The 20793-nt window shown below is 44.2% G+C and overlaps 1 protein-coding gene and 1 non-coding gene across 6 annotated transcripts in view; both read right to left on the bottom strand.

The window, feature by feature from the left end:
- The window catches only part of KLHL6 (kelch like family member 6), a 98151-nt gene that overhangs the window by 32822 nt on the left and 44536 nt on the right, over positions 1-20793 (bottom strand). For 2 of the 5 annotated variants that reach the window (XM_045502823.1, XM_045502825.1), the window contains exons 4-7: positions 17650-17887; positions 12080-12282; positions 10283-10496; positions 5993-8648 (exon numbers count right to left, since the gene is read on the bottom strand). In XM_045502823.1, coding sequence (XP_045358779.1) covers positions 8347-8648; positions 10283-10496; positions 12080-12282; positions 17650-17887 — 957 coding nt within the window. In that variant the 3' untranslated portion in view covers positions 5993-8346. Of the gene's footprint in view, positions 1-2748; positions 2860-5992; positions 8649-10282; positions 10497-12079; positions 12283-17649; positions 17888-20793 lie in introns of those variants that run through there. The other 3 variants (XR_006718484.1, XR_006718483.1, XM_045502824.1) reach the window with 3 other exon arrangements.
- LOC123576309 lies at positions 11462-11565 on the bottom strand. The gene has a single exon (XR_006701316.1). It is a non-coding gene; the product is annotated as a small nucleolar RNA U13 (small nucleolar RNA).

The following is a 20793-nucleotide window of genomic DNA, read 5'->3' as shown; positions in this document are numbered from 1 at the left end:
TCATCTTACCTGATCATATACAAAGTGCTTACAGTGGCCTTGAGACTCCTGATCATCGCTCAGAATTCACTCCAACCACACAGACCTTTTTACTGTTTCTCGAAGACACTGAGCCTCCTGCCTCGGGGCCTTTGCACTGGCTGTTCCTTCTATTTGCCTTTTTTTTTTTTTTTTTTTTTTTTTTTTTGCTGTTCCTTCTATTTGGAACATGCTTCCTCCAGATATTCACAGGCATCGCAGTTTCTCTTCACCCAAATTTCTATGTAACTGTCTCTATCAGAAAGTACATCTGCTAACCCTGTTTAAAGTAGCAGGTGTACCCTTTACCCTGCTTTTCCAGCATTTATCACTACTTGGCGTATTTATATACTTGTTTCGTTGTGACCTTTCTTCACTAGAATGGTAGCTTTTGAGAGCAGCAGCTTTGTTTTATTTGTGGATGTAGAGCCCTAGTGCCTAGAATTGTGCCTGGCACATAGTAGGTGCTCAATAAACATTTGCGGCATTGTTTCACAAAGACCAACCCCATTACTTCCTCTGCCAATGTCTATTTATTATTAAGCCAGAACAAAGCCTAATGTATTGTTTTCCTCCAGGTTTCCAGGTTGAAGTTTTCTGGGAATGCAACATTCTACCAGGATGCACTTTGATCATGAAAAACCCCATCATTCCTTCCTAGACTGGTTTGTCACTATCCCAGTCTCGTCTACTATTTCTGGCTGTGTGCCATGTTTCTGGGAAATTACACAATAGATGCTACCATTACTATACTTTTGTTATAAAAGAATAGACTATTACCTACAAAGGTCAGTCACATGGGTTTCTTCGTGCACTCAAGATTTTTCCCTCTGGTATCTGTTGTGTTAAACCAAGGGTTTGTCAACCTCCTCTTCCCTCACCCCTGCCCTGTCTTTGTCTAGGTTTGTGCCCAGACACCTTGTATTTTTCAGATGTGGCTTGTTGTGACTTGTGACCCATGGGTAGGTGATGAAATTACCTTAATAAGTTGTGAACAGAATTTTAATAGAAAATAGAATAGGAGCACCTGGGTGGCTCAGTCAGTTAAGCATCTGACTCTTGATTTCAGCTCAGGTCATGATCTCACAGTTTGTGAATTCAAGCCCCATATTGGGCTTTGCACTGACAGCACAGAGCCTGTTTGGGATTCTCTCTCTCCCTCTCTGTCTGCCCTTCCCCTGCTCTGTCTCTCTCTCAAAATAAATAAATAAAACCTGAAAAAAATGGAATAGATGGGCACCTCGGTGGCTCAGTAGGTTGAGCACCTGACCCTTGATCTCCCAGTTCATGGGACTGAGCCCCACATCAGGCTCTGCACTAACAGTGTGGAGCCTGCTTGAGTTCCTCTCTCTCTCTCTATCTCTCTATCTCAAAATAAATAAATAAAACTTAAAAAACAGAACAGAAAATATTGAAAATGTTTCCATTTTGAAACTGTGGGACATAGTCCAAAATGTTTTAGAACACCACTCTGGCCTATATACATTGAAAGAGGTTTTAGTATTATTTTTCTCTTTAGTCGTCTTTAGAATATTCTAGAAGGAGGGGTTTGGGCACTCCTGGTCTCACAGTGGGCTTGTGTTAAGTTGCAGAAAATGGGCAGTTCACTCTTAAAATATCCCCACCAGCAGTACAAGTGGTGAGCACACCTATTCCTTTAATTGTATCTCTTTCATGAAGCAAATATACCTGGGTCACTGAAAATGGCAAAAATTCTTTGCGTGAACACTCCATTCAAACTCTTGCATTAACAGACTTGATCAACCCTAGCATGGCTGCCTAAGAACACATCCCCAGGGTGAACCAGCCCTCCTTTTGTGTATCTGTCTGGAAAAGGTCAAGACTGTCAAAAGAATTTGCCATCTGTTCTAACCAATACCTGATGATAGGCCCCTAACCTCCCTTTCTTAGGGCATTTACTAAAAAGGGCTTAGGATTGTAAGCCCTTCCTCTGTTCCTTTGAGAGATATATGTATGTATCTCTTATGGCCCAGGATGTCTTTCTCAAGGACCTGAAAGTCATCCTTTGAATGTAACAATCTGGAAGTACAGGGCCCCTGGCTGCCAGTCTCTGTGGGAGGATACAACCCTAAGTTCAACACTGCCAGCCAGCAGACAGCTGGAATAATCACATTTACTGACCAATGTTTTGTAATTTTTCACATCCCGGCCTTTACTTCGGTGCCTACCAGCTCCCCATCCCCTCCCCTTCTCAATTTTCCCTTTAAAGCACCTAGTCAGCTGTGCACAAATCAGAATGGGGCTCAGCTCTTTTCTCTACTGTCAGTAGTTACTGGATAAAATCTGTTTTTTCCATTTTAACTATGTCCAGCTTTATTGTTGACAGCATGTACACACACACGTGAACACACACACGTGAACACACACACACACACACACACACACACACACACACCCCTCCTATGGATAACACTGCTTTTCAAGGACAGCTGAATCTTATCCTCATTCTCCAGAGCGTTGCTCCTTGTTGTGCTTATTTCCCTATATCATCTCTCAGTCATCAATCAGTAAAGTCTTATTCAGCTGTTCCAGCCTGGTCTGCAATGTCCTTTGGGAAATTCAGAGCCATGTATAGGACTCTTTCCTTATAGGGACAACAGTTGGGACTATGAGATCCAACTCTCTGTCTCCGCGGGGAGTTTCTCCCTCCACTGCCAAACTTGGAGGATCCGGGTTAGTTTTACTAAGGGAAAAGGAAAGTTTCCTTACCCACAAACCGTCTCAAAGAATATGTAGCCAGGAAGTCTCATATCTTCTTTTGCTCTTTGTCCAAACTTCAGAAATCAGGAGACCCTTAGAGATGCTTTGGTGCTGGGATAGCTAGAGGACAACACAAGAAGGGTATTGAGGGTTCTATGCTTGGAGACCCCAAGGGAGACAGCACGTTGGGGACCCAGATGGATGACTGGATGGGGCAGGCATGGGTGTCCAGGTAGCCTGCCATGCAGGAACCAAAAAAAAGGAGACATCTAAGCATGCAAGAAGAAAAGGAAAATCCCTAGGTGTTCAAAACAAACATGGAAGTGAAAACCAGAGTGACTGGTAATCACACAGGCTGATACTGGGCAGCTTGGGAGTGGGTGGGACCTAACCCAAATCAGTTCCCAGCACCAAGGGGACAGACAATGAGACATGAGCCCATAGAAGGCAGGGGAGAATAGAGATCCTATATGAAGGCCACATCTCCAGTGAAAAGGAGGCTGGTCCAGAGGATGCCACACACCAGCAGGGAACACCAAGAGCAGGAAAGGAGCCAAGGAGAGTTGGGCAGATGCCAGGCCCTGGCCAGGATGCCCAGGTATCAGATTGCCACTTACTTAGACGCAGCAGGGGAACTGGAGGGATCAGCAGTGAATGTAAGGTCAAAACTCCATTTTGACCCACAGCTGGTGCACTGGTTGTCAGATCTATTGCCCAGGATTAACTCTAGAACACTTCCCACCGGTGAGATGGGGCTATGCTTCCCAAGGTTTTCCACCCAGAGTCCCTGGAGCAGATGAGCCAGAACCTCTATTTCTTGGGAGGCCCAGGAGGAATGGTCTAAAGCTATTCATGTGACCCCACATTTCTTTAAAACTTCAGATTCTCGGGGCGCCTGGGTGGCGCAGTCGGTTAAGCGTCCGACTTCAGCCAGGTCACGATCTCGCGGTCCGTGAGTTCGAGCCCCGCGTCAGGCTCTGGGCTGATGGCTCAGAGCCTGGAGCCTGTTTCCGATTCTGTGTCTCCCTCTCTCTCTGCCCCTCCCCCGTTCATGCTCTGTCTCTCTCTGTCCCAGAAATGAATAAACGTTGAAAAAAAAAAAATTAAAAAATAATAAAAAACTTCAGATTCTCCATTTCAGTGGCATAGGATCTTTGTATTGTAATCCAAAACAAACTAAATCGATGACAAATTCTCCAGTGGCCGAAAAGTACAGCTCACTGTCTCTTATGCCAAGTTCCCTGTGCCCTGATTTGAGACACACAGGTTGGTTAAGGCTTCAGAAACAACACAGTGACACTGGTGAAGACAGGGTTAAGAGTCAGAAATCAGAAGCCTAGAAGGTGGCTTTTGTAAGAAGGGATAAGACAGGCAAAATAAGAGTCATAGTTTGCAAGTGCGTTGGTAAAAAGCATGCTCAGAGGCAACGAGACTTTAAGGAGGTAAAAGCTATCTAATTTTTGCCATTCCATAGACTACCTCCGATCAATTCTATCCTGATTTTATTGAAACCCTCTTGAACCAACTGAAATGTTTTAAATTTCCACCTCATAAATTAATTTCTATTCAGATACCACTAACTCATATCAGCCAAAACAAGCAAAAAAAGAAAAAATTCACCTAGTGATTGTATATAACATAATCTTATCCATTCCACACACATTATTGAATAAATACAAATTTTATTTGTATACTTACATATAAACAATATCCTTAGTTTGATCATTTAAAAAAACACAGATTCATATAACCAAAATGCTTGAAGGACTTAGCCAACTAAGTGTTGACTATTTTTACCTATAAATATGAATATTCAGCCTGCCAAAACTGGTTTTGCAATAGCCATACTTGAGATATTTGTGGATTTCCATGAAGATTGACTCTTCAGATTATGAGATCCAATACAACACTCAAATCAAATATTAAAGGAAAAAATGAACTTTCAACCCCAAGTTAGGACCTTATATAGGAAATTCCAGTAGTATTTGCCCACTCTGAAAATTCTAATGAGTACTTTTCTTTTTCAAAATCAAGTAGGATATATAAATAACAACAGTACCTCAAGTGCTTTTATAAATAGCAAAGCTATACTTTCACAGCTATAAGCAAATGATATTTGTATTTCCCTGAGAAATGGTTTGAGTTCAAGGGCAAAATGTGAGTGTGTGAGTGTGTGTGTGTTTCCTGAAGTCATTGATTGCAAGATGTGGGGAAGGCTAAGAAGAGAAGATGTATCTGTTGATGTTCAGGTGAGATCAGCTCCCTGCCCATTTCAGATCAGCTGTGGGAACTAGGGTCCCTTAACCTCTCCTACAGTTTCCATCCCATCAGAGCCTCTGGGCCTCATTCTCTTTAAGTGCAGTAAAATAGAAGACCCTGCCAAGAAGCTCAGAGGCACCCCCACCCCCAACAAGTGGGTCTGGCTGCCAGTCCTGCTCTCATTTGTGCCTTTCTTCTCCTGGAAGCCACTCCCTGAAACCTCTGTTCCTTATTCTTCCCTTACCCTTCTCTAGAATGCAGTCATGCTCACAAACTCTAGGGACCATGATATCATTTTTTAGACCTGTATCCTTAAACCTGACCTTGTCTTCCTCCTCCTACCTCATCCTTTTCCTCCCAGACAGGGATGCTCTGTCCATTCACATGACCTGCTTCAACATCCAGTGTGTTATGCCAGGATGTTCCACATACCCTTCCCCAGTCCTAGGGCCCTTTGCCTCTTATTCATCTGGTGCCGATTTGCCTCATCCCCCGATGGTGGTATGGGTACGACAATCACACAAACTAGATTTTTCTATTGATTGTTTATCTGTAAATGGAAATTAGATTTTAAGAGCTTCCATCCTTGGCTAGTGCCTAGAAGCTTAAATCCTGACATGCTTATAAAGTTTCCCTGAATTACTTGAACTCTTATTTCCCTAAAAGCTACTGACTGGCAGCCTTAAGTGCAGGACTCTGTGTCGTCTTAACAGGTGTATCTGTCTGCCAACCCATGCCATTATTGAGGATCTCTCTTGAGATTTTACAATTGACCTGCATATCTAGTGACATTAAAATGACATAGAAGCTGGGGCACCTGGGTGACTCAGTCTGTTAAGCATCTGACTTCGGCTCAGGTCACGATGTCCCAGTTTGTGGGTTTGAGCCCTGCCTCTGGCTCTGTGCTGACAGCTCAGAGCTTGGAGCCTGCTTTGGAGTCTGGGTCTCCCTCTCTACCTGCCCCTCCCCCACTCACGCTCTGTCTCTTTCTGTCTCAAAAATAAATATTTAATGAAAAATGACATAGAATCCTTTCCTTGACTTCATTTACATTTTCTGAACTAGTCCTGAAACTTGGGTCCTGCAGTTAGAAGCAGATTTATAACACAGAGGTCTTGAATCCTCACTTTCCCAGAGTAAGGCTGATCCACTGATGGGCACAAAATTTGTCAACTGCTCTTATCAAAAGTTCTCGATGACAAGGAGCACTCTCTTTCTGAGGGGAGCTCTCTGCAAATGCCACTGATGTTGTCATTGGATAGACTTTTTGGAAGTTCTTCCTGAAATCATCTTCAGAAAATGATTGCTCCTATAACTCATAAATGGTTTCTGAAGACTATCTCAAAGGAAGTCAAATATGTAAGCAATGACCGCATCATTGACCTAAGAGCACAGCTTCCCAAGAAGAGCACTGGAAGGGCAATAAAGAAGTGGGTGTAACCTCATAACTTTGCAGATGTATCATTTTTCTCTAACTTGATGAAAAGAAAAACTATAATGTTGACTAGTGGCCTGTTTACCTGTTTATTGAATGTTTCAGGGGTGGTTATCTTACCTGTTTGTGTCCCAAAGTCTTGACAAACAGAAAGAACTCCTTGAATGTCTGCTAAATGGAACTAGATTAACTTGTTTCAGTTGAAAGCTTTGTTAAGGTTATTAGTGCTCATGAGTAAGTACATCACGTACTGTAACGTGTTCTAAATGTCCCCAGATATGTTTGTATTTTCCCTTCCTACTTTTTGTAGCAGGGAGCTGAACTGTCACACCTGATTCTAAGGCACAGAGCTTTTCACACACCAACATGTGTTTATATTTATCCTCAATGATCTAAGCATACACAGAAATCTCATTTGTAATGTTCCAAGTCCTTTCTTATCAGCTTGGAACTGTAAGCTTCTTCTAACCATAACTTTTCTATGAAAATTCAACTCACTATAAACTCTAAAACCGCTACTGCCCAAACTGTTCCAGAAGTACAGGCACAATGTGCTGCATCTGACATGAAATAAAACTCTATTAAAGAGATTTGAAATCATATGATGAAAATAAAACGCATTGGGTAATGCAGTTACTATGTTGCTGTCATTGTTGTTGCTCTTTAAGTACAGCACATGAAACAGGATCTCTTAATCTGTTTCCCCAACTTGGGGATTAGAATGAATTTCCAGTGAGCTCATTTGAAAGCTCTATCAGAGCGAAGGACAGACTCCATTCCTTGAGTCAAAATTGTGCCAAACTGAGCCAAAAACCAAACAGAAGGGCTTGAAAGGATCCTGAAAACTAAGGTTCCAGGAGGGTGGGGGTCTCAGGGACATGGACTCGAGTCACAGTCTAAAAAGCATAAAGTATACTGTCAAGAAGAGTCAGTCATTCTTGCAGTGGCCAGCAGTGTAGGGATGTTTACATTAAAAACAACAACAAAAACAGTATTCTGAGTCTCTGGAAAACCCCTTTTAACACTGCAATACAAGTGTTGGACGTTGAGAGGCCGGGGCACTGGACTCTGCTGAAGGTACAATTGTGTCTGGCAACAAGAGTTCTAGTCCAAAATGCACCTCTGTGATCATTAAAAAAAAAAAAAAAAAAAAAAAGGTTTTGATGGGTGAGAAGTTATTTTTTATCTCTTTCAAAGCATATAGGTCTTCCCAGACCCATCTTCCGGTCCTGTCAGATGGAACAACACTTGAAACCCTCTTGACAAGGAGCCCAAGGCTCTAACACCAAGGATTCCATGTGGTTTAAATATAAGAAAAAAAAGAAAGAAAAAAAAAAAAACAACTTTATTTCCCCACCTTGCTGAGTGAATCCTTCAGCAAACTTGTCAGAAACAAAAAATGAGCCAGTTTAGTTCGTTGTTTTCCTATGCAGAAATAGGCAGCATGACAGAACCGTCACTGACCTTGAAATTGAAAAGACCTGGAGTTAGCCTCTTGGCTTAGCTACTTATAATCTGGGTGACCAGGGACAAAGTACTTCGCCTCTCTGAAACTCAGTTTCCTCACCTGTAAAACAGAAGTGATAATGTCCGGTGACCAGGTCATTATGGTGGTTAAACAAATTGATACACAAAAGTGCTTGGCACAGAACCTGGCAGGGGACAGGTCTGTCCTGAATGTTACATATTACTCTTCTTCCCTCCTGAGGTAGGTCGCACAAACATTCCTGGCTGGTGTCCCAAAGCTGTGACTTCCAAAAGGAGCTCCCATGCGGAGCCGCGGGGTACCCAGGTGTGTGGCCTGTAGCTCCAGCCCAGCCTGCTGTCTGAAGTGGGGCGAACCCGGGCAACAGGTGAGGAGGGAGGTCTCCTAGCACCTCGCCCCGCGCCCCCGTGGCTCCGCCCTCCCGCAGTCACACCGACACGGCTCCGGGCACGATCCTCCGGATGTGGGTGTAAGATTTCCTGATGGTGACACTGCCGTGGTGCGACACCCCCCGGGGCAGGACACACTCCTCCGTCAGTTTCTGGGCCTCGGGGTCCCAGCACAGCACCGTGGCGATGACCTCATTCTTCTCGTCCCGCCCCCCAGTGATGTAGAGCCGGTTGTTGCAGGGCGCGATGCCGCAGCTGGCTCTCTCGTGGCTGAGCTGGGTCACCAGGCACCAGCTGTCTTCCAGAGGGCTGTAGGCGTACAGCGCTCTCATAGCCCCTCCTGAGGAGGAAGGGAAACACGGTGGGCATCTCACTGTTTTTCTGGTTTTCTTCCCCTTTAACCACAAAAAGCCCACTTCTGCTAGGTCAAATCTACCATCTCGCCAATGGAAATAGGAGCTTCACGGCTCTCCAGAAAGCTCTAATGGATTCTAGGGACAGTATGTCTGTGCTGGAAACACTTCACAGAGCCCCTTAAACTCTGCTGCCAGGCGCTAATCAGGGTCTCAAGGACGACTGGCTTCACGTGGTGCCAAAATGTATCCTAAGACTGCTCCCTAGAAGAAATACCGCCTGGTACAGCTGGGGCACTCAGCTCACAGCCCCAGCTCTGCCACTTTTTTACTGTAACCATAAGCACTGAGGCTGCGGTGGTTGTAAGACGTCAGAAGGACCATGCTCATAAAGCACCTGCAGAAAGCCTGGTACACAGAAGCTATCGATACATGGCAGTGACTAGAGGTGGTGGCGTCTCTTTGTAGACTGAGCATGACCTGGGACGCCAGCCCAAGTTACCCATCTTAAGATGAGCTTTGAAGTCATGAGGCTGACCATAAACACACAGGAAACCTGAAGCAAGAGAGAGAAGGAGAGAAGAGAGAAGGGGGTTTTCCTTAATCTGTTCCTGTATTCTGCCTCCAGGAAGCCTGCTCTGATTAGTTCTTGTTTGCTGAAGTTACATATTTTTGGCATCTCCTTAATCAGTAATTCTCAGTCATGGCTGCACATGAAAGTCACCTGCACATGAGAAACACCTTGCACTGTTGGGGCGCCTGGGTGGCTCAGTCAGTTAAATGTCCAGCTTCAGCTCAGGTCACCATTGCGAGGTTCACAAGTTCAAGCCCGGCGTTGGGCTCTGTGTTGACAGCTCAGAGCCTGGAGCCTGCTTCAGATTCTATGTCTCCCTCTCTCTCTCTCTCTCTCTCTCTGCCCCTCCCCTGCTCATACTCTGTCTCTCTCTCTCTCTCTCTCTCAAAAATAAGTAAAACATTAAATTTTATTTAAATTTTAATTTTTAATTAAAAAAAAAGAAACACCTTGTACTGTAGACCAATGTGCTCCCTCTCATTCTGATATAATTGCTCTGGAATAGGGCCTAGCTATGCATATTTTTGTAAAAAGCTCCCTAGGTGATTCTAATGAGTAGTTGGTATTGAGATCTGTCGTCCTTAACAATTCCATGCCAACTGTGGTATGGCTAGCCAGGCTTTCCTTGTGGCTAAATGCAACTTTTCAGAGCCCCAGAGCAAGTGGAAAGAGTAAAATTCCCATGAACACAAAATAAGAAATAATGATAGCTACCATTCATCAGTCACTTACTATACTGTGCACACTTCAATTTTCATACATTTGCTAATGTTTGCAGCACACTTCGTTCCTGTGGCAACTTCTGGCTCCTCCACTGGGCCCCACTGTCGGTCTATTTTGTATGTACCCTAAACGTGGGCTGTCTCTGTGTCCAGTACTACAAGGTAATTCCCACCAAGGCCTGGACCAATCCCTTCTCTTCCTTTTCAACCTCACCCACATCACCCAGGAATCCATGTGAGTTCCCAGGAGGGCCTTATCTGATCTACCCCCATGGCTGCATGGGTGGGGGACCTCAGATAAATAAGATGCCATTCATTTACTTACCAACAACATAGATGCGGTCCCGGAAACTGACAGCATTGATGCATTTAGCCTCCACCGGCATGGACGACTTTAAATTCCATTTATTGGTTGAAGGGTCATAACACTGAGTCTTGTCTGTGGCCAGTTTCCCATTGGGCCCGCCCCCAATCACATAGAGTTTCTTCTTATGGCTGGTAGCTGCGAAGGAACTGACGTGGACAAGAAGGGGTGCTGCCTGTGGAGGCACAGGGCATCAGGAGAAGCTGTCAGTCACGCAGCTACAGGCTGCCCCCAGACTGCTGCAGTGGTTCACAGGACACAGGCCAGGAGCTCGAGAACATAAGCCTGGGCATCCTTTGCCTGAAGTCACAAGGCCTGTGGGCTTGACTCCCCTTGAGACATGAGGTCAAAGCACTCATTTCCCACCCTCCCTGCAGGCTCTGGACAGGCTAGAACGGGTTCAGTGTTGGATGTTTCCAGCCTGTTTCTCCCAGAGTCCAGCTATCAGGGGAGGGAAGGTGTACATAGGAATAAGTGTTTATACAGATGAAACCAGCCACTATTTGGAGGAAAATACTTTCTCAAACATGCATATTTCTATTCATTCATGTGTTCCTTCATTCAAAAAATATTTACTGAGTGCCTACTATGTGCCATTGTCCTTACTGCTTTTATCTAGGAAGAAAAGCTGGTATAAGGGTTTCAGGGGGCCATAGGTAAGCAGACTCCCACTCTGGGGCAGCATGAAGATTTTGGTATTTAGCCAGACCTGTGCTTCTACCCTGTGAACCCCAGGGCACTCAAGGGGACTTCCAAGAGCTTCTTGCCTTTTGACATGGCCCTCTTGGGTCATGGAGCAGCTATGTCATGGCACTTGACAAGTTGAGAAGATGTAGGGCACACTCCTATAAAACACGAAGGGCTATATAGCAGTTTTCAGGTTGACAGGTCTTGCTTGGTTAGATGCCATGATGACCTAGCTACCTTTGCTTGTGCCTCTGATGGCCATGTTTTACACTCCCCAAAGTGGAACATACTCTGACATATAGTCTCATAAGGAGAAAGAAAATTTGTAATTAAGAATAACCTGGAAATACAGGAAGTGAAACTGTTTTACTCCTATTATTATTATTATTATTATTATTATTATTATTATGACATTTAACATGAGATCTACTCTCTTAACAATTTCTTTTTCCACATCAGACAGGTAATATGCCAAGGTTGTAACAAGGTTTGAGGGCAGCACATGTCACACAATGGTTTGAAGACCCAATCATCACACTTATGAACTACAAAAGGATATCTCTTAACAACTTTTTAAGCATAAAATGCAGTGCTGTTATCTGTAAGCACAATGTTGTACAGCAGATCTCCGGAGTTTATTCACCTAGCATAATTACAAGGGCTAACTTCTAAACACTACCAAATGACTCTGAATCAGTAAACAGTGTAGGAAAGGGATCTCTGTATGCCCACTGGGGAGACAACAAGGGCGGATGGCATCTGAGGAGACAGACTCTGAGCTCAAACATGCAGACTGAGGTTAGAACCAAGCCTCCCCTCTACATCTGGGCTTCTTGCCAGGATAGACAGGTGCCCACGCAAAGCTTCCCCGTCTGGAAGGAAGTTGTTTCTCTGACCTGATCAGCAATGCTGAAGCAATGGCTCCTATTAAGAGGGAAGCTTGGAGCCACCAAAAATGTTCTCAGTGGGAGCAGAGAGATCAGAAAGCCATATACCTACATTGGCACATACTTCTTTTTTAAAGCTTTGAAGTAATAATACAAAATTACTCATAGAAATAATCTGCTATACCTCTGACCAGCAGTTATGGAAGGGATCATAGGTCTCCACATTGTTGATCCTCTGTAAGCCATCAAAACCTCCAATCACATAGACCTTGCCACCTAATACCACCATTTTATGCCTCCAGCGGCCTATGTTCAAATACTCAATTTGAATCCATTTGTTGATTGAAGAATTATATTTCCAAACATCATGCTGTGTCTCTTTGCCACCTAGAAGAGATACAGAGCATTTAAGAAGCCACCACGTATATCAGAAACACAGCTTCCCCCATAATTTCCCACAGTCCTTAAATGCTATATCCCCAGGTCAGCTCCGCTCCCAAACAAAAGAAATCGTGAAGGTGTGTGTGGTCTGGATGGGGAAATCGAGCCAACACAGGGGAATAGAGAAAGCCAGGTGAGGCTGGGGTGAATCGTGTACCAGACTGTGCTAGGTGTCACGTCTGTGCTGTGAGAGTTCAGAGAAGAGGTGGCTGAGTGAGTTGGGTCCAGAGAAGTCTCCAGGGGAGTGGCGCCCAAGTGGCCTGGGTGGACGGGGGCCAGCAGGCACCTGGACTCCGTGTCTGTGCAGCCAAGGGGCAGGAAGTAAAGCAGGACAAGTAAGGTTGGACCACTGCAGTGGGGATAGGAGGACCTTGACCGGCAGGCAAATTAGGAAGTACCTTAAGTTCTGTTTGCTTGTTTATCTAGACAAATACAAACCTGGGAAAATCACCAAGAAATCTTACAAAATTGTCTTGGTTCAAATCTCTGATCTATATAAAAAACATAAGTAGGGTTTGTCCTATTGTTAAAAGATTTTATTATAAAAGAATTAGATACTCACAATAGATAATTTGAGAATGAGATGGTAAATATTTTTTTCAAGACAACTCTCTGAAAATACATAATTCAGTTAGGGAGAGAGACCAAGATCTTTGGGGGGATTTTAATAAAAATATTTTAACAGCTTTGTGTTTCTATTCCCCATCAGCATAGAGTATCACCAACTACTTAAAGCAAAGCATGTACTTTTCAGGGGCACCTGGGTGGCTCAGTTGGTTAACCGTCCAACTCTGGATTTCAGCTCAAGTCATAATTTCATGGTTTGTGGGTTCGAGACCCACGTTGGGATCTGCACTGCGAGCATGGAGCCTGCTTGAGATTCTCTCTCTCCCTCTCTCTCTGCCCCTCCCCTGCTCTCTCTCTCTCAAAAATAAATAAATAAAATCTAAAAAAAAAAAAAAGATGTACTTTTCAGACTTATAAATGTGCACTAGTGGGGCAATGTGTATCACTGATGATGCTCTCTGTCCTGGGTAAATGTTTCTCTAAGGTAGAGCCCAGAAGTGAGATTTCTAAGGAAAAGGCATGCACACCTTGAATTTTTATAGGTGTTTCCAAAGAGCCTTCCAGAGCTGTCCTGGTTGACCTTTCCCTATACCCCACTCACAGCATATATTAAGAGAGTTTTTTGGCTTATTTTGTTTTGCAAGCTGATGGAGAAAAATAACACCATGGTTTGGTTTTTCCTGAGCTTCTTCTTCCATGAAGTTTCTGTTCACATAGTTCAACCATTTTTTCCTTGGGTTGTGTGCATTTTAGAGGTCTCTATTCAAAACACTGTGCATGATATTGATCCCAATGCGACAGCGTCTAAAGTTATAAAATAACTATATACTTTCAAAGTAATGTATGCACACTGTATTAAAAAGGAAACAATGGGGCGCCTGGGTGGCGCAGTCGGTTAAGCGTCCGACTTCAGCCAGGTCACGATCTCGCGGTCCATGAGTTCGAGCCCCGCGTCAGGCTCTGGGCTGATGGCTCAGAGCCTGGAGCCTGTTTCCGATTCTGTGTCCCCCTCTCTCTCTGCCCCTCCCCCGTTCACGCTCTGTCTCTCTCTGTCCCAAAAATAAATAAACGTTGAAAAAAAAAAATTAAAAAAAAAAAAAAAAAAAAAAAAAAAAAAGGAAACAAAAACTCTATGAGTTTTACCTCAAGATGTAAAGAAGACCTGATTAGGTTGGAGGCATGACATGTGCATAGACGAGAGGACAGACGAGGGCTGTAAAGATGTCAGCCCTCCCCAAGTTCATCAATACATTCAGTGCCTTCAGGACTTTTCAGGGAACTTGAAGAGATCATTCTAAATTTCATTTGGAAGAGTAAATTTGGAAAAATGTCTGAGAAACTTTTGAAAAAAGAACTGGGGCGCCGGGGTGGCGCAGTCAGTTGAGCGTCCGACTTCAGCCAGGTCACGATCTCGAGGTCCGTGAGTTCGAGCCCCGCGTCAGGCTCTGGGCTGATGGCTCAGAGCCTGGAGCCTGTTTCTGATTCTGTGTCTCCCTCTCTCTCTGCCCCTCCCCCGTTCATGCTCTGTCTCTCTCTGTCCCAAAAAAAATAAATAAACGTTGAAAAAAAAATTTTAAGAAAAAAGAATGTACAAGGAGGATTTTCCCAGCAAATATTAAAATATACTAAAAAGCTACAATAATAAAAGCAGTGTGGTACTAGCATCAAATGAGACAAACTGACCAACGAAAAACAAGAGTACAGAACAGACTGAAAGATATAAGGATCATTAAATAAATGGTATTAGAACAATTGACTACTTAGGGAAAAATGACGTTAGAGCCTTCTTTCTTTCACATTATAGTTAAAATAAAATTCAAAAGTAAATGGTATAAAAGTAACTGGAGAATATATGGGAGATGCTGATGATCTTGGGGTGAGGAGGGGCTTTCTAAGCATGACACAAAACGCAGAATCACATAGGAAAGTTACTATATAAAATATAAATTGAAGTTCAAAGATAACCATAGTCTGAGAGAAACTATTTGCAATACAAATAGCAAAGGACATAGAATAAGAACTGCAAAAAATTACTAAAAAGACAAACAACCAATAAAGAACAAAGGGTAGGAATAGATAATTTTCAAAAATAAAGTGTTAGCTAATAAATATATGAAAATATGCTAACATCATTAATGATCCAAGAATGTAAATATAAACATTTTGGGCTATGAAAAAAATGCAATTGATAATAAAAAATGTCAGCAAGGATGAAGAAAATGGCCCATGTCATTCAACATTGGTTGAACTGCAAACTGGTACCAGTTTAGTAACATCTACAAAAATTCTAAATGGACACATCTTATGACCACTTCCAGGAATCTCTCCGAACAGCAGCACAAGTTCATAAATACATGTGTATTAAAATGCCTATTGCAGCATTTTTTTCCAGTGGGAAAATAAAAGCTGAAAAAACTGTATTTCATTCAATCAGTAGACTGCCCTGAAGCTGGTGGAAAGAACACTACCAATAATGATGAATAGCACTGCTGAGCTCTCCTATGTGCTTGGGATTGTGCTGTGCTTTATGTAATACATATTACATCACTTAATCCACATGACAGATCCCTTATGTCAACACGTGATGATGTCCAAAAGAGACTGTTAATTGAAGCACAAATCTCTGTGATTTAACTGTGTATAACAAGCATGGCTTCATGTATTGCTCGTGTCATTTTTTATTATTATTATTATTTTAGAGAGAGAAAGAGCATGCATGTGAGAGCGGGGGAGAAGAGCAGGAGGGAGACAGAATCGTAAGCAGGCTCCATGCTCAGCAAGGAGCCTGTCAAGGGGCTGAATCTCATGAGCCTGGGATCATGACTTGAGCCCAAATCAAGAGTCAGATGCTCAACCGACTGAGCGATCCAGGCGCCCCCAGTGTCACTTTTAAATAGACAACAACAAGTTTAAGTGAGGCGAAGGACAAGTCATAGAACAACATATGTAGCGTATGTGACAAAGACTGACTATGGTTCCCAAATCTGTCTTTTCCTCCTGTACACACAGCTCAACTACATTTCCTAGCCTACCGCATGGGGGCTGGGACTGCAGGGGTGGGGGTATGTGGCTAGTTCTTGCTAATAGCATTCGAGTACACTGATGCCTCATGTCCAGGCTGAGGTTGTTGTGAGCAGGTATGCCTTCTCAACTTGTTCAGTGTCTCCTTCTTCCTCTAATGCATCAAACTTGAAGACCACGTGTGGAAAACAGCAGCATCATAAGATGCAAAGAACCTCGGTCCCTGAATGACTGAGTGAAGGAGGTCCACACCCCCCAATGCCCACATACTACTGCCATAATTCACTGAGATTTAGTGTTTGTTACAGCAGCTGGCATTACTTACTCTAAGCCAATATAAAACTATTTTTGTAAAAAAGTTAAAACGTATAGGATTGTAATAGCACAGAGAAACTGCCATATTTTACTTTACACCCTGTATTATTTGAATCTTCCACAACAATCAAAAAAATACTTCTACAAGATAAATGAAAGCTATAATCTAATCTATGGCATTAACATACCCAGGGAAGAACTGACCTGCCCTTGACTTTGGAGGAAGCCAGTTCTGCGAAGAAGCTCTTCCCCAAACAGGTTCAGGTTAGAAAAAGCCTCCAAGAGAGGACAAGGTATGCTTGTCTCCTTCCTTGGGGCCCCCAGAAGAGCTGGGTGACTTTTGATGTCATTGGGAGAGGATGGGACTCACAGAACCTGGGTTGGAACCCTGTCTGACATTTACCAAGGTATGACCTGTCTTTAGATATGTTCCATAATCTTTCAGAGCCTCCATTTTCTCCATTTGTAACTTGGAGATTAAAATCACCTACCTTACAGAGTTGGTGTGACAGGCAAATGATTAAATGCCACCAAAGTGAAAATTCACCTACTGTGCTGTTAAAATGGTACAGATTTTGTCACTTAATAAATATTTATTATTTACTATGTAGCTAGGCACAATACTAGGTACTGACAATATAGTATTGACTCTTGTAGAATTAAAGGACTAATGGGAATGAGGCATAGTGTAATTGTAAATAATTAAGCAAATAACTTAGAAGAGAGAAATGAGGGGTGCCTGGGTAGCTCAGTCAGTTGAGCATCTGACTCTTGATTTCGGCTTGGCATCATGATCCCAGGGTTGTTGTATCAAGCCCACAACGGGCCCCGTGCCGAGTGTGGAGCCTGCTTGGGATTCTCTCTCTCTCTCTCTCTCTCTCTCTGTGTCTCTCCCTCTGCCTCTCTCCCCCCTACTTTTGCACGTTCTCTCTCTCTCTTTCTCTCTCTCTCTCTCTCTCAAAAAAAAGAAAGAAGTGTGAAATGAAAAAGTACTATGTTCTACTGGAGCATCTAAAAGTATGACAGTAAACTTGAGCTGAGGTTCAGGTCTGCGGAGAAGAGCAGACATTTTTATTCATTACTGTATTCTCAGTGACCAGCTCAGAACCCTACACCTAGAGCAAACACCAAATAAACTCTAGTATCAGTTTACTTCTTCCTTTTCCATGAAGGACTGGACCTGTCTGCCTGCTACCCCAGATCCTCATACAATATTGCTCACAGGTTAGTGTCCATTAAGTAATAATGTGCTTTCCCAGATAAGACCCCCTGGGTTTCTGTATGCTGATCCAGTCAGAGTTAGACCATTGCCACTCACAGTAATTCTTGTAAGATGGTGGCCTGGCTCTCACTCAGGAAAGTACATCGTGCCACTGGGGCTTGCTTTGGCATCATGTGGCTCCTGCTTACCTGAGATGTAGACCTCATTTTTCAATGTCACGCATGCAAACTCCACCCACTTCTTGTTCTCACTCTCCAGCTCATGCTCCGTCATGGGGAGCTTGGCCACCTCCAGACGGCTGCGCCTCAGGGGGTCCAGGCAGGTTACCTCCGCCACAAACCGTTCATCCTTTGTGCAGCCACCAATGATCATGAATACCTCAGACTGAAACTCATGCATCCTGGGCTTGGTGCGCTCGGAAATGATCTGGAAAACCAACGGGAGTACATAAAGGCAGGATGACACAGAGGTTCAGAGACTAGGCTATGCAGCCAGACAGAGAAGAGCCCAATTCCCAACTCTGCCACCATATGACCAGGTGACCTCACCTCCTTGAGCCTCAGTTTCATCATCTGTGTAATGGGAATTTTAGTGGTAACCACCTCATAGGTTTGTTGTGAGGATTAAATGGTATCATATACATGGTGTGCTTGGCCTGAAAGGGGCCTGGTGTATAACAGGTACTCAACAAAGGCTACCTATTGTTGCTTTTGCTGCTGTTTTAAGAAATCCAGGTCCATTTACCATCAAATGCACTTCTTGCCTCACCAGGGCTTGAATCCTGAAATTTCATTTTTGGCCACCTTCCACTCTCTCCTGGTTTCAATTTCTTGATGATATCCCAGACTTTGCTCACCACCCGACCTCTTCTGAAAGAGAAGTCCTGATAGTAGGCACCTAAGAGCACTTAGAGACTTAGGAAGGAAAAACCAAAAGGGAGCACGGTGTGGCCGGGGAGGTTGGAGGACTGAGTTCCAACACCAAAGATATGACCCTTCAGAGCCTTGAACAAGCAAATACACCCACACCACAGATATTTGAACCCAGCTTAAAGAACAGAGGTTTGTAAATCAAACACACCAGAGTTTGGCCCTGGCTTCATCACGCATGGCCATGTGACCTTGGAGAAGCAACACAATCTCTGCAAATGCCTGTCTTCACTTCTGTGCCATCAGGTCATTGTGAGCACTCATGAAGTCATGACATAGAGGGATGAGCAGAGCACCTGGCACATGCACAGCCCTTAACAGGTAGTCATGGTGGTAGGAGCAGCTGGAGATGTCATATCAGCATTTTTAGGGAAAGGGGATGGCTTCCCTCCTCCTGGTTCCATCTGTCCCTTGGGCTCAGTGGGGAAGGTTCTGCAGGTGGGTTGATGGGAGACAGAGAGGCAGCACCCATTTCCCAGATGACCAAAGCGGCTTTTTCCTGCAAGGTCAAGCTGACCTAACACAGACTATGAAGCTTCAGTCTTGACCACAGATGCAACAAACAAGTTACAGTAGCAAAAACTGTACCCTAAGTGGTGAATCCAATCAATGGTCACAAGCAATCAGGCCAGCCAACACCCAACCTCTACTTGTCCATCACAGACTTTGTTTTTTTGTACCAAAGAGTCAGATACAGTAAATTTTGCATCCTCAATTCATGGCCATAAAGTCTGTGGCAGGAATCTCTTCTGGGGGCGAGCAGAAAGTAAGGATGTGTGGGGCAATGGGCAGAACCTGAGGGCATTGACAGTGGAAAAGACAACTGAGATAAAGGTGGGAGGGGTGGTCCTGGGAACTTGGAGGCACTATGAGAATACCAAGCTGGCAGGACAGGAGCTGAGAGATGAGCACCAAAGACAGTTTTTGCCACTCTGTGATTTTCTTTCCAACTATCTACCCTGGTTCACAGCACAACCTCTCAAGAGGATTAGGGATTGTAGGGCAATGCTTAGAGGACAGCAATGGGTTCCTCCCAGAACTGGTCCCCACGTGACCTTTATTCCGGCTCTGAGAGCCATGCCTCAGCCTCCCTCCAAAGCCCCCTATCTTCTTCATAGTGACTGCTTTCCTGCCTCAATAGCCTGCTGGCCAGTAGGGGACTCGACTGTGATCTTACTCCTGATTCCCAGACTGGTACCCCATTCCTGAGTCCTGGGCTATGTAAGACTCTGCTCCAATTGACTAAAACCCCTGCATTTCTGCCTGCTATATGGATCCCCTCCTAATATCTGTCCTTGATTTCCCACACCACTTCCCCATCCACTTACCTTTTAAGTCATTGGCACTATTTGTAATGTCCCATTGTCCTTTCCTCCAAGAGCCTATTCTTGACTTTCTTCTTTTTTCCTTTTAATCTTTATTTATTTTTGAGAGACAGAGAGAGAATGGGAGCAGGGGAGGAACACCGAGAGAGGGAGACACAGAATCCGAAGCAGGCTCCAGGCTCTGAGCTGTCAGCACAAAACCCAATGCGGGGCTTGAACTCACAAACCTGGAATTCATGGCCTGAGCCGAAGTCAAATGCTTAACCGACTGAGCCACCCAGGTGCACCAGAGAGAGAGAGAGAGAGAGAGAGAGAGTGCGCGCGAGTGTGCGCGCACGCGCGCGCACAAATGGGGGAGGGGCAGAGAGAGAGGGAGGAGACAATCCCAAGAAGGCTCTACACTGTTGGCACGGAGCCCGATGCAGGGCTCGAACTCATGAAACCATGAGATCATGACCTGAGCTGAAACCAAGAATCAGACACTTAACTGACTGAGCCATCCAGGTGCCTCCTGACTTTCCACACATGTTCCCACAGTCCTGAATTTCCCCATCACAGCACTTTGCATACTTCTTTGTAATTTACTAGAAGATCCCTGAGGGCAGGAACAGCCCTTATTCTTCAATGGATTCTCAGCATCAAGAACAGTGCTTGGAGGTTGTGAGTTTCTATAAACCTTTGTTGAATGAGTGAATGAATGAATGAATGAATGAATGAATGAATGAATGAATAGGAGAGCTAGGTAACTCAGGACAGATATATTTTTCCAGTCTAGATCACTGTTGTAAACAGCTTCCTCAGTGGTACCCAGCAATTCCCACCTCAGGATATTTACATTTTATGTTGTTCTCCCCACATTATTCCAGGGTTGGTCCCTGGGCCAACAGAATACAGCAAAGGTGATGGTATATCTCTGCTGAAACTAGGTTATCAAAAGCACTATAGCTTTCATCTTGATTGCTCTCTCAGTTTTTCTGGGGCCATTTGCTCTGGGGAAAGCCAGCTGCTATGGAGAAGCCCATCTGGCAGAAACTGAGGCTTCTAGCCAATAGCCAGCAAGGAACAGACACCTCTCAAC

Source organism: Leopardus geoffroyi, chromosome C2 (assembly GCF_018350155.1).
Source record: "Leopardus geoffroyi isolate Oge1 chromosome C2, O.geoffroyi_Oge1_pat1.0, whole genome shotgun sequence".
Taxonomy (NCBI): domain Eukaryota; kingdom Metazoa; phylum Chordata; class Mammalia; order Carnivora; family Felidae; genus Leopardus; species Leopardus geoffroyi.
This window is presented reverse-complemented; position numbering and strand designations above follow the sequence as displayed.